At 41.3% G+C, this 15,057-nt stretch overlaps 1 protein-coding gene across 2 annotated transcripts in view; it reads right to left on the bottom strand.

Annotated features, from left to right (window-relative positions):
• ARSK (arylsulfatase family member K) overlaps positions 1–15,057 on the bottom strand; it is a 225,423-nt gene that overhangs the window by 172,168 nt on the left and 38,198 nt on the right. For both annotated transcript variants that reach the window (XM_069751943.1, XM_069751952.1), the window contains exon 3: positions 10,755–10,914. In XM_069751943.1, the coding sequence (XP_069608044.1) occupies positions 10,755–10,914 (160 nt within the window). The remainder of the gene's footprint in view (positions 1–10,754; positions 10,915–15,057) is intronic.

Here is a 15,057-nt window from a genome sequence, read left to right as displayed (position 1 = left end):
GGAAAAAAATTCCTTCCCGACTCCAAGTACGGCAATCAGACTAGTTCCCTGGATCAACGCCCTATCAAGGAATCTAGTATATATAACCTGTAACATTATACTTTTCAAGAAAGGTATCCAGTCCCCTCTTAAATTTTAGTAATGAATTACTCATTACAACATCATACGGCAGAGAGTTCCATAGTCTCACTGCTCTTACAGTAAAGAATCCGCGTCTGTTATTATGCTTAAACCTTCTTTCCTCCCGACGTAGAGGATGCCCCCTTGTCCTTGTCTCAGGTCTATGATTAAAAAGATCATCAGAAAGGTCATTGTACAGTTCCCTCATATATTTAACCTTACATTCATCATTGTTAAACCGCATCTGCCACCCTCGGCCCAAGTTTCCAAATTATTCAGATCCATCTGAAGCAGAACACCATCTTCTCTTTTATTGACTGCTTTACATAGTTTTGTATCATCTGCAAATATCGATATTTTACTGTGTAAACCTTCTACCAGATCGTTAATAAATATCTTGAAAAGAATAGGTCCTAACACCGACCCCTGTGGTACCCCACTGGTCACAGCAACCCAAATAGATAAATTATACTATTTATAACCACCATCTGCTTTCTATCACTTAGCCAGTTACTTACCCATTTACACGCATTTTCCCCCAGACCCAGCATTCTCATTTTGTGTACCAACCTCTTGTGCGGCACGGTATCAAACGCTTTGGAAAAATCAAGATATACCACGTCCAATGACTAACCTTGGTTCAGTCTATAGCTTACCTCTTCATAAAAACTGATTAGATTGGTTTGAGAGCAGAGATTCCTCATAAACCCATGCTGATATGGAGTTAAACAGTTATTCTCATTGAGATAATCCAGAATAACATCCCTCAGAAACCCTTCAGATATTTTACCAACTCTACTTTGAACCATGTTCCATTCAGACTATTGCTTCTTGGCCAGTGTAAAGGTTCCTAATGAGGCTGATCAGAAGGTTCTGCGCACCCATATACAGGTGCTTCTCACAAAATTAGAATATCATCATTTATTTCAGTTCTTCAATACAAAAAGTGAAACTCATTATATAGAGTTATTACAGAGTGATCTATTTCAAGTGTTTATTTCGGTTACTGTTGATGATTATGGCTTACAACCAATGAAAACCCAAAAGTCATTATCTCAGTAAATAAGAATAATTAACAAAACAAAACCCTGCAAAGGCTTCCTAAGGCCATGTTCACACGTTGTGGTTTTTACCGCGGATCCGCAGCGTTTTTGACGCTGCGGATCTGCAGCAGTTTTCCATGCGGTATACAGTACCATGTAAACTATGGAAAACCAAATCAGCTGTGCACATGCTGCAGAAAAAATCGCGCGGAAACGCAGCATTGTTTTTTTTCGCAGCATGTCAATTCTTTGTGCGGAACTGCAGCGTTTCTGCACCCATTGACTTGCATTGAGTCGGGCACTTCCGCAGCAAAACCGCAGATGTAAAAAAGATCTGCGGTTTAGCTGAGGAAGAAACGCTGCAGTTCGGGAGGGGGAAAAGTGTGGGCGGAGTGTGGGCCGTGACTGTGTGTGAGCGGGGTCTGCGAGCTCTCTGTGCTGGGTCTGCGGGCTGTCCGGGTGGTCTGCGGCCCGTTCGTGTGGTTTGCGGCCTGTCCGGGAGGTCTGCGGCCTGTCCGGGAGGTCTGCGGCCTGTCCGGGAGGTCTGCGGCCTGTCCGGGAGGTCTGCGGCCTGTCCAGGTGTGTGTGGCACTGTGAGTGTGTGTGCGCAGGCATCGTCCAATGGGACTACAAGTCCCATCCGGCTATGCCTGCTACAGTGACAGTGATTGACACATTAGCCAATGATGGGACAGTAGTAGTCCCATCATCCGGCTAATGTGTTGAATGTATAAAAAAACACACAAACATACAACATACATACAACATATTACATACATGTGCAGTGCCCCAGGGTCCTGGTCATTGCAGTAATGCCGTTCTCCTCTAGGGGGGAGTGATGTTACGTTTGGGGGCAATAAGGGAGATCTCTTTACCAGGTAACACAAACATACAACACATTTCATACTCCAGTCCACCAGGGGGAGCTATGCTCCTATTTATTAGGGCACTCTTCACACGGAGGTAAAATCGGTGGCCTGGAGAGGAAGTTAGGCAGTTGCTGGCTGAGCTTTGCTCAGGTAGTTGGTCCCTGACAGGGGTGGGAGCCTGTAAGAGGCCTGGACCGAGGGTTACGGAGCTAAGTGCGGCAGTTCCTAAGAAAGGACATGAAAGAGAACTGTATTGTAGAGAGGGTGAAGAAGTCATAGCAAAGGAGTGGATATTAGAAGGAGTGCTGCCCTGCACAGGCTGCCTCCTTCTGAGGCGCAGGATCCCGGTAGCCGGAACACCGAGGGAGCAACAGTCCTTAATGCTTTGCTCCAGAGACCGGCTGGACAGCTAATTTCATGTTACTGATCCGCCCCACACCCAGGAGGCAAGGTGGCACCCACGAGAGGCCGGGGCATGATAGAGTCCCTGTAAAAAGCCTCAAGCCACCGGTCATACGGGTTTGTCCTATCCATCCGGGGCCAGAGAGAGAGAGATAACATCGATAACATCTACAGCAATAAGGTACTACAAAACCCAGGCGCCAGAAGAAGGCTACTGATTTCTACCTGAATAAGGGGACTCTGGATTTGCCTCCAAACCAGCTGGACTCTGCCTGCCCTGTGGTCTGGTACCCAGGACTGTGGATGCTGAAGCCTTCAGTAAAAGGTAAAGAGACTGCAACCTTGTGTCCTCGTTCTTCACTGCGCCTCTCACCATCCACAATCTACACACTGGGAAGCCCTGGGGACATATTTCACCTGTGGGAAGGTATACCATCTAGCCGCCATAACATCACCCCAGCGGACCCCCCTTAAAGCAGCGTCAGTCACCCTGACCGAATACCACAGGTGGCGTCACGAACATTCCCTTTAAAGACCTTTCCCCCTTTAACTCGGACCTCCCGAGGGCCACGGACCGGGTCAGCCACCGTGACATCCCCACTGTGAACCGACGGACCCGGTACCGAGTTCCCCTAGCCCTTGGGGGCACTCCACATGCATACTACATACATACATACATGCATGCATACTACATACATACATGCATACTACATACATACTACATACAACATACATACAACATGCAACATACGACATGCATGCAACATACATACAGCATACTACATACATACAACATACTACATGCATACAACATATATGCAACATACATACAACATGTAACATACTACATACATGCAACATACATACAACATACTACATACATACAACATACATACAACATGCAACATACTACATATATACAGCATACTACGTGCATACAACATACTACATACATGCATACAACATACTACATACATACAACATACTACATGCATGCATACAACATACTACATACATGCAACATAAATACAACATGCAACATACTACATACAGGGGTTGGACCAAATATAGGAAACACCTGGAAACATCAACAAAAGTTAGTTTAATCTGGTGTAGGTCCACCTTTTGCGGCGATTACAGCCTCAATTCTCCGAAGTATGGATTCATACAATGTGTGAATTGTTTCCAAAGGAATTTTAGCCCATTCTGCAGTTAAAACACCCTCTAGTTCTTTGAGCGACAATGGCGGCGGAAATCGACGTCTAACTTGAATCTCTAAAATCGACCATAAATGCTCATTAATGTTGAGGTCTGGGGATTGTGGGGGCCAGATGGGATGCTCAACTTCATTAGAATGTTCCTCGTGCCATGCTTTAACGATTCTAGCTGTATGAATTGGTGCATTATCATCCTGAAAGATGGCGTTCCCCTCCGGGAACAGTGCTTGAACCATTGGATGCACATGGTCGCCTAAATAATCTCGGCTGTTAATTCTTCCATGAAGGGATATCATTGGCCCGGCGGATCTCCATAAAATAGCACCTCAGATCATCACATAACCTCCACCATGTTTTACGGTTGGGAGAAGGCAGTCTGGATGGAATGCTTCTTTCGGCGAACTCCAAACGTACACTCGGCCGGAGGTCGGAAATAGGGTAAACGATGATTCGTCTGAAAATATCACGTTTCCACTGCTCGAGGGACCAATTCTGGAGGTTTCTACACCACTAAACGCTTGGAAACATTTGTCATTGAGCGCAACGGTTTTCTAATTGCAGCTCTTCCGTGGAATCCAGATTTGTGCAGCTCCCGACGAACAGTTTTCGTGGAAACTGGGTTCTGTGGGTGTTCATTGAGCTCAGCAGTGATTTTCGGAGCCGTGGTCTTGCGATCCTCTCTCACAATTCGCTTTAAAGTCCGACGGTCTCTCTCAGTCGACTTCAACTTTCGGCCGGACCTGTGCTTTGCTGAGGACATTTTTCCTTCTCTTTCAAATGTAGTCATTACATTGCAGACAGTACCTCTCGACACGCCAAGCATTCAAGCACTTTCTGTTACACTAGGGCCTGCCATACAAGCACCAACAATTTGGCCTCTTTGAAAATCCGAGAGGTCTGCCATTGGATCAGGTTCTCATCAATGTTCTTACAATTCGGCAAAACAAACAGTTAATTTACATACACAAATCACATAACACAAATAATCAACTACAAAACATTACCATATGTCACGGTTTGCATGTTTATAACATGTTCGAAAGTTACGATGCTAAAACGTTAGGTGTTTCCATTGTTTTGTCCAACCCCTGTACATACAACATACATGCAACATACTACATACATGCAACATACTACATACATACAACATACTACATACATGCAACATACATACAACATGCAACGTAGTACATACATGCAACGTACTACATACATGCAACATACTACATACATACAACATACTACATACAACATCTAAACATACAGTACATTAAACATAGAGTACATACTCACCATCACTTGTCACTTTGATCCCCGAAGCCAGTGTCACCTGTAAAAAATATTAAAATAATAAACAAACAATATACTCCCTGATCCACATAAATCCAATTAAAGCGAGTGTCCCACGACGATCTCCCGTGGAGAGCAGCAGCATCAGCTGATGAGACCACTCTCCAGGAATACAATGACGGAAGGTATCCTTCCGCACTGTATTTCTCCGTCACTAAAAAATAGTCCTAAGTCTCACTTGTGGCACTGCTGTGTGAGAAAGTTCCCACGCAGCAATGCCATAAAGTGAGACCAATGAACTCAGGAGCCATTGTCTCATGCAAGTGTGTCACTGAAGGTCTATAGAGAAGTGACATCACCCGATGTCACTGTTCTATAGGGGAGATCGCTGTGGGACACTCGTTATTAATTGGACTACGGCAGACAGGTAGTATACGGTTGGTTTATTTTTTTTATTTTTTTGCAGGCGATCGAGTATGGTAAGTATGGTTCAATTAAGAAAATTAAAATACTTTTTTCTGGCTGTGTCTTTATTTAAATATTTTTTTAACTCTTTCACTACTGTAGGATTAATAATGGATAGGCGTCTTATTGACGCCTCTTCATTATTAATCCGGCTTACAATAGCAAGGTGACATTAACCCCTTATTACCCCATAACCCACCGCTACTTGGGAGTGGGAAAAGAGGGGCTAAGTGCTGGAATTGGCGCATCTCACATATGCGCCATTTCTGGGGCGGCTGGGGGCTGGTATTGTAGCCGGGGGGCCAATATCCATGGCCACTCTCTAGGCTATGAATATCAGCCCGCAGCTGTCTGCATAGCCTTTCTGGCTATAAAATATAGGAGGACCCCACGTAATTTTTTTTGGGTGGGGGGTCCCCCTATTTTAATAGCCAGTAAAGGCTATGCAGACAGCTGCGGGCTGATATTCATAGCCTGGGAGGGGCCATAGGTATTACCCCCTTCCCAGGCTACAAATATTGGTCCCCGGCTGTTGGCTTTCCCCCTGTGGTGCAGAATATTGCGCAGGAGCCCACGCCATTTTTTTCCGTTTTTTTTAATTAAACGTTCAGTAAGAAACATAGGCCTTGCTATTATATATCTATAGATATATCCATAGATAAATCTATATATCTATACATGGTTAACTATGGATATATGTATAGATATATCTATAGATATAACTATGGATATATCTATAGATATAACTATGGCTATATCAATCTATAGATATATTTATAGATAAATATATCTGTAGATAAATAGATATATCTATCCATATATCTATCTATCTATCTATCTATCTGGCTACTTTCACACATCAGGCTTTTGCAGTCAGGCACAATCCGGCGAGTTTAAAAAAAACGGATCCGTGGCTTTTTTCCCGCCGGATCTGTTTTTTTTCTCATAGTTATATTAGCGCCGGATTGAGCCTGATGGCCACACGTTTCATCCGTTTTTTTGCCGGATCCGTCAGAACAGCAGTTTCTAGCGGACGGAGAAAACGTACAGAAAAACGTTTTTTCTGTCCGGCGAAAAAACGCCAGCGACGGATGCGGCGAAAAACATATGAAACTGAGATGTGAAATGATGAATCCGGCCTCCGAATCCAGTTTTTCATGCATTTTTCCGTTGAAGTACCGGTGTACCGTTTTTTTTTTGTTCAATAATACATCTTTATTTAGCTTTCAAAAATGCATACAAAAACGCATTAAAAAACTGCATAAAAAACCACATCAAAACCGCGCAAAAAAACGCATCAAAAACGCATCTGCGTTTTCTGCCAAGAGCTGCGGATTTAGTGCAGAAAAATCCGCAGGCAAATCTGCAAAGTGTGCACATACCCTAAGTGTTTAAAAAGGACCCTTAGTCTGTTTCAGTAGGCTCCACAATCATGGTGAAGACTACTGACTTGACAGATGTCCAGAAGGCAGTCATTGACACACTCCACAAGGAGGGTAAGACACAAAAGGTAATTGCTAAAGAAGCTGGCTGTTCACAGAGTGCTGCATCCAAGCATGTTAATGGAAAGTTGAGTGGAAAGAAAACGTGTGGTAGAAAAAGGTGCACAAGCAACTGGGATAACCGCAGCCTTGAAAGGATTGTTAAGAAAATGCCATTCAAAAATTTGGGGGAGATTCACAAGGAGTGGACTGCTGCTGGAGTCACTGCTTCAAGAGCCACCACACACACAAGTATCTAGGATATGGGCTACAAGTGTCCATTCCTTGTTTCAAGCCACTCATGACCAAGAGACAACGCCAAAAGCGTCTTACCTGGGCCAAGGAGAAAAAGAACTGGACTGTTGCATAGTGGTCCAAAGTGTTGTTTTCAGATGAAAGTAAATTTTGAATTTCATTTGGAAATCAAGGTCCCAGAGTCTGGAGGAAGAGTAGAGAGGCCACAATCCAAGCTGCTTGAGGTCTAGTGTGAAGTTTCCACAATCAGTGATGGTTTGGGGAGCCATGTCATCTGTTGGTGTAGGTCCACTGTGTTTTATCAAGACCAAAGTCAGCGCAGTCGTCTACCAGGAAATATTTGAGCAATTCATGCTTCCCTCTGCCAACAAGCTTTTTGGAGATGGAAATATTCTCCAGCAGGACTTGGCACCTGTCTACACTGCCAAAAGTACCAATACCTGGTTTAAAAACAACAGTATCCACTCAGCAAATACCCATCAAAAACAACTACTACTATTGGCACTAGACATTGAACAGGCGTTTAACTCACTATCATGGCCTTATCTATTCTCTGTCCTCACAAGATTTGGTTTTCCATCTCAATTTATCTCATGTATTTGCCTTCTTTACGATAACCCAATGGCATACCTAAAACCCCAATAATACACCCAACTCCGGTTAAAATACAACAAGGTACAAGACAGGGCTGCCCACTGTCCCCGGCCCTTTTTGCACTAGCTATAGAACCACTTGCAGAAGCCATTAGAAAAAATCCGAATATAACAGGTCCCTCAGATCTAGATGACCAATATAAAGTCAGTCTGTTCGCAGATGATCTTCTTTTAACTGTTACCAACCCCCACACCACTCTTCCTAATTTATTTTCTTTGCCTCATGATTTTGAAACTATTTCTGGTCTCAAGATAAATGTAGATAAATCTGAAGCCCTTTTTCTAAATACTCCTAAGGAAACACAAGACAGTATAGTTTCCCACTTTAATTTCATAAAAAAGGATAACTACTTGACATATTTAGGTATCAATTTAACATCAAACAGATCAACTCTTTATAAGTGGAACTACACTCCTCTCTTCCAGAATTTTCAAGCTGATCTTACCAAATGGTCTTCCACTAATTTATCTTGGCTAGGAAGAATCCACTCAATTAAAATGGTCTCTCTACCTCGTTTCCAATACCTTCTTCGATCCCTACCAATAGCTATACCAACTATAAAACTTCCTAAGATACATATGGTAATTTAGTATTTAGCTATATTTGGCAGAGAAAAAAAAAGTAGAATTCTACGAAAAACCATGTTTTTTCATAGAAAATTAGGAGGTGTCTCATTGCCAAATTTTGCTCTGTATTATAGGTCTGCACAAATAGCCCAATTAACAAGCACCTGCTCATATATCAATAAACCAAGAAGGGTACTTCTAGAATCATCCCTTATCAAACCATTCTCATTACCTGGATTAATGTGGACAATGGAAAAACTCCCAAAAGGCATTAATAGTATAGCACCCTTTACAGCCCACTCCTTGCTACTCTGGAGAAAAGCTAGATTTAAATTTGGACTACAGTCAGCTTCCTCTCCTATGACTAATCTTTTTTTTAATCCAATGTTTACCCCTGGTTTAAACCCACACCTCTTCTCATGGTGGATCTTAAAGGGATTTTTTACACTAAAACATTTGTGTTCACCATTTAATATATTATTGGATAGACAGAGGAGTTTATTCAGAAATATGAACTTCCGGTAAGAGAATTCTTACGAATGAACCAAATATTCCATTTTGCTAAAAAACTTATACCAAATAAAAACCCTCTTACCATCTCCAGTTTTGAACAAAAACGTATCAATGATCCTATGGGAAGAGGTACATTTTATTTGATATATTCAATTATTAATCATATTCATGATGAGAAAAAATTGAATTACATGATAAACTGGGAGAGGGACCTGGGTTTTGAATTATCTATAGAAGACTGAAGATATTGCTGTGACACATTATCTAAAGGTAGTCATCAATCATCTCTGGTGGAGACCTCGTTAAGGTTCTCCATAGGACATATTTTGTTCCATCTAAACTACGTAGCATATATCCACATGTATCTGCTTTATGCTTCCGAGGTTGTAACCAACAAGGGGATATGATGCATATATGGTGGACGTGTCCCATGGTATTAGATCTCTGGCAAAAAGTAAAATTCCTAGTAGATCAAATGATTGGCACAAGAATCCAGCAGTTTTCCTACTGGGGGCAAGACACCCCTTACTCCATAAGGGTATGCACAAACTAGTAAACCTTCTCTTTATGGCTACCAAAATTCATATAGCTGCTAAATGGAAATCACCCTCGCTATCTATATCAGTTGTTAAAGAAAGAATGAATAATATTATGCTATCTGAACGTATTGAAGGAACCAGAGGTGATACTTGGGATCTCTTTTTCAAACTTTGGAGTCCTTGGATGGATTTGGAGCAAAATGTCCAATTGGATCGAGCATTACGCCTCTCTCCATAATTCTTCCTATAATATGGTACATTTAGATTGATACAATCTTCAAGGATATGTTATGGCTATTTTATATGCTGTGGAATTTTCGTTTGTCTCTTTCCTATTGTTCTATCCTTCCCCAGTCTTTGTCTGGTTCCCCTTTATGTTAATTGCATTATTATTATTATTACAACTCATTGAAGTTCCCCTGCGAGGGAATAATATTATCTTTCTTTTTCTTTTATGAAAACAATGTATTAAGTTTAAATTATTTAAATATAACTTTATTGAAATTAAAAACAACAGTATCACTGTGCTGGATTGGCAAGCAAACTCACCTGACCTGAGAGAATCTATGTGGTATTGTCTAGAGGAAGATGAGAGACACAAGACCCAACAATACAGATGAGCTGAAGGCTGCAAGCAAAGCAACCTGGGCTTCCATAACACCTCAGCAGTGCCACAGGCTGATCGCCTCCATGACACATTGATGCAGTAATTGATGCAAAGGGTGCCCCGACCAAGTATTGAGTGCATTTACTGAACATACATTTCAGTAGGCCAACATTTCGGTTTTTAAAATCATTTTTCAAGCTGGTGTTATAAAGTATTCTGGTTTACTGAGATAATGACTTTTGGGTTTTTATTGGCTATAAGTCATAAAATCTATATATATCGTCCTCTTCTCTGGTGTTTTAGAATCTTCCTTTACTGTTCCCCTGCTGTATAACTGGGCATGTGGCATGAAAATATTGTCCCACTTGACCACTTCAGCCTCTGAATCTTCCTTTACGGAGATAATGACTTTTGGGTTTTCGTTGGCTGTAAGCCATAATCATCAACATTAAAAGAAATAATCACTTGAAATAGATCACTCTGTTTGTAATGACTCTATATAATATATGAGTTTCACTTTTTGTACTGAAGAACTGAAATAAATTAACTTTTTGATGATATTCTAATTTTGTGAGAAGCACCTGTACAGTATATGGGTGTGCAGAACCATCTGATGAACCTCATTAGGAACCTTTACATTGACCAAGAAGCTTATTTGCAGGTAAATAGTGTTAGTTGATGTGGCAGGTTCCCTTTAGGCTTTAAATAATTTATCTATAATTGGCTAGCTCACCTCAGTGAATGAGATCCACTTCTGTAGTCTTGTTTACCAAACTTCTGAGTAGCATATCCTTTTTGTTTTACAATGTCCATCCATGTTGGGTAATCTCGATCTAGACACTTGTAGTTATTCCAGGAGTCTATCAAGTGGGGGAATAGACCACTCCATATAGCTAGAATGAAGCAGAGGTAATAATTGATATACTTATCAACAGCAATTAGATTATTGGTAAAATTATATTTTCAGACTCACAAAAAGAAAAACTAAAACAACAAAAGCAGAAAAATTGGTTGAAAACGTATGCCCGGCAGCAGCTTTACATGACTATTCCTAATGCACTCTAGTCAAATTGTCTCAGTTTCTTCGCAAGCACCGTGGTTGGAAGACAGATGATTCCTGATGCCTGCATCAATGACACTGTTATCCAAAAATCCACTTGTTAGTGTAAGATTGGTACTTTAGGTAAAGACTGCACATTATTTGAGGTGAAGTACAGTCCGGAAATGTATTAATTGGTGGGACTACATTGACAGTAGACATTATCCTTCCAGTAGACGGGCATGGCACCAGGAGATGGAACAGGATCCTTGATGCAAACAACTGGCTAAGACGATGGTGCAGACAACAAGGATTCAGATTCCTGGACCACGGTGTGAATTACTGGTACGATGGACTCCTCGCCAGAGACGGACTACACCTCAACAAACCTGGGAAACACACATTCGCCAGAAGACTCGCTACACTCATCAGGAGGGCGTTAAACTAGAAGAAGAGGGGACGGGAAGAAAAACATTAGACTTGAACAAAGAAGACCCAGGAAAACATACTCAGATGGGAGGTAAGAACATTTCTAAAACAATCCACAGCGAGGAGATTGGAACAAAACAAAATCCTCTAAACTGCATGCTCGCAAACGCCAGAAGCCTGACAAACAAGATGGAAGAACTAGAAGCAGAAATATCTACAGGTAACTTTGACATAGTGGGAATAACCGAGACATGGTTAGATGAAAGCTATGACTGGGCAGTTAACTTACAGGGTTACAGTCTGTTTAGAAAGGATCGTAAAAATCGGAGAGGAGGAGGGGTTTGTCTCTATGTAAAGTCTTGTCTAAAGTCCACTTTAAGGGAGGATATTAGCGAAGGAAATGAGGATGTCGAGTCCATATGGGTCGAAATTCATGGAGGGAAAAATGGTAACAAAATTCTCATTGGGGTCTGTTACAAACCCCCAAATATAACAGAAACCATGGAAAGTCTACTTCTAAAGCAGATAGATGAAGCTGCAACCCATAATGAGGTCCTGGTTATGGGGGACTTTAACTACCCGGATATTAACTGGGAAACAGAAACCTGTGAAACCCATAAAGGCAACAGGTTTCTGCTAATAACCAAGAAAAATTATCTTTCACAATTGGTGCAGAATCCAACCAGAGGAGCAGCACTTTTAGACCTAATACTATCTAATAGACCTGACAGAATAACAAATCTGCAGGTGGTTGGGCATCTAGGAAATAGCGACCACAATATTGTGCAGTTTCACCTGTCTTTCACTAGGGGGACTTGTCAGGGAGTCACAAAAACACTGAACTTTAGGAAGGCAAAGTTTGACCAGCTTAGAGATGCCCTTAATCTGGTAGACTGGGACAATATCCTCAGAAATAAGAATACAGATAATAAATGGGAAATGTTTAAGAACATCCTAAATAGGCAGTGTAAGCAGTTTATATCTTGTGGGAATAAAAGGACTAGAAATAGGAAAAACCCAATGTGGCTAAACAAAGAAGACAGGCAATTAACAGTAAAAAGAAAGCATTTGCACTACTAAAGCAGGATGGCACCATTGAAGCTCTAAAAAACTATAGGAACAAAAATACTTTATCTAAAAAACTAATTAAAGCTGCCAAAAAGGAAACAGAGAAGCACATTGCTAAGGAGAGTAAAACTAATCCCAAACTGTTCTTCAACTATATCAATAGTAAAAGAATAAAAACTGAAAATGTAGGCCCCTTAAAAAATAGGGAGGAAAGAATGGTTGTAGATGACGAGGAAAAAGCTACCATATTAAACACCTTCTTCTCCACGGTATTCACGGTGGAAAATGAAATGCTAGGTGAAATCCCAAGAAACAATGAAAACCCTATATTAAGGGTCACCAATCTAACCCAAGAAGAGGTGCGAAACCGGCTAAATAAGATTAAAATAGATAAATCTCCGGGTCCGGATGGCATACACCCACGAGTACTAAGAGAACTAAGTAATGTAATAGATAAACCATTATTTCTTATTTTTAGGGACTCTATAGCGACAGGGTCTGTTCCACAGGACTGGCGCATAGCAAATGTGGTGCCAATATTCAAAAAGGGCTCTAAAAGTGAACCTGGAAATTATAGGCCAGTAAGTCTAACCTCTATTGTTGGTAAAATATTTGAAGGGTTTCTGAGGGATGTTATTCTGGATTATCTCAATGAGAATAACTGTTTAACTCCATATCAGCATGGGTTTATGAGAAATCGCTCCTGTCAAACCAATCTAATCAGTTTTTATGAAGAGGTAAGCTATAGGCTGGATCACGGTGAGTCATTGGACGTGGTATATCTCGATTTTTCCAAAGCGTTTGATACCGTGCCGCACAAGAGGTTGGTACACAAAATGAGAATGCTTGGTCTGGGGGAAAATGTGTGTAAATGGGTTAGTAACTGGCTTAGTGATAGAAAGCAGAGGGTGGTTATAAATGGTATAGTCTCTAACTGGGTCGCTGTGACCAGTGGGGTACCGCAGGGGTCAGTATTGGGACCTGTTCTCTTCAACATATTCATTAATGATCTGGTAGAAGGTTTACACAGTAAAATATCGATATTTGCAGATGATACAAAACTATGTAAATGGGTTAGTAACTGGCTTAGTGATAGAAAGCAGAGGGTGGTTATAAATGGTATAGTCTCTAACTGGGTCGCTGTGACCAGTGGGGTACCGCAGGGGTCAGTATTGGGACCTGTTCTCTTCAACATATTCATTAATGATCTGGTAGAAGGTTTACACAGTAAAATATCGATATTTGCAGATGATACAAAACTATGTAAAGCAGTTAATACAAGAGAAGATAGTATTCTGCTACAGATGGATCTGGATAAGTTGGAAACTTGGGCTGAAAGGTGGCAGATGAGGTTTAACAATGATAAATGTAAGGTTATACACATGGGAAGAAGGAATCAATGTCACCATTACACACTGAATGGGAAACCACTGGGTAAATCTGACAGGGAGAAGGACTTGGGGATCCTAGTTAATGATAAACTTACCTGGAGCAGCCAGTGCCAGGCAGCAGCTGCCAAGGCAAACAGGATCATGGGGTGCATTAAAAGAGGTCTGGATACTCATGATGAGAGCATTATACTGCCTCTGTACAAATCCCTAGTTAGACCGCACATGGAGTACTGTGTCCAGTTTTGGGCACCGGTGCTCAGGAAGGATATAATGGAACTAGAGAGAGTACAAAGGAGGGCAACAAAATTAATAAAGGGGATGGGAGAACTACAATACCCAGATAGATTAGCGAAATTAGGATTATTTAGTCTAGAAAAAAGACGACTGAGGGGCGATCTAATAACCATGTATAAGTATATAAGGGGACAATACAAATATCTCGCTGAGGATCTGTTTATACCAACGAAGGTGACGGGCACAAGGGGGCATTCTTTGCGTCTGGAGGAGAGAAGGTTTTTCCACCAACATAGAAGAGGATTCTTTACTGTTAGGGCAGTGAGAATCTGGAATTGCTTGCCTGAGGAGGTGGTGATGGCAAACTCAGTCGAGGGGTTCAAGAGAGGCCTGGATGTCTTCCTGGAGCAGAACAATATTGTATCATACAATTAGGTTCTGTAGAAGGACGTAGATCTGGGGATTTATTATGATGGAATATAGGCTGAACTGGATGGACAAATGTCTTTTTTCGGCATTACTATGTTACTATGACAGTATGTAGGTATTCTAAATAATTTTACTTATAGAGCATCCACCAACATGAATTGTCATAATTCAATCTATATTGGTGCATGTTATATCATAGATATTGGATGAAATAGATAATATCTTTGTGCCATCTAAGGTCTGATTCACATATTTGTGTTTTGCAGTCTGAGTATTGAACGCACTGTACAGACCACCTCTAGTTCTCCTGACCAAAACTCAATAGAATCATAGGGATATAGTAGGCTGTCTTGTTTGGGCCAGAAGACCTGTGGACAGTCCATGCACTGTGGTCCCGTGCTCAAACCACAAAACGTGTAAATCTGGCCTATGTCAGTAGACCAAAA

The sequence above is a fragment of the Ranitomeya imitator genome, chromosome 1 (assembly GCF_032444005.1).
Source record: "Ranitomeya imitator isolate aRanImi1 chromosome 1, aRanImi1.pri, whole genome shotgun sequence".
NCBI classification, from domain to species: Eukaryota; Metazoa; Chordata; class Amphibia; order Anura; family Dendrobatidae; genus Ranitomeya; species Ranitomeya imitator.
This window is presented reverse-complemented; position numbering and strand designations above follow the sequence as displayed.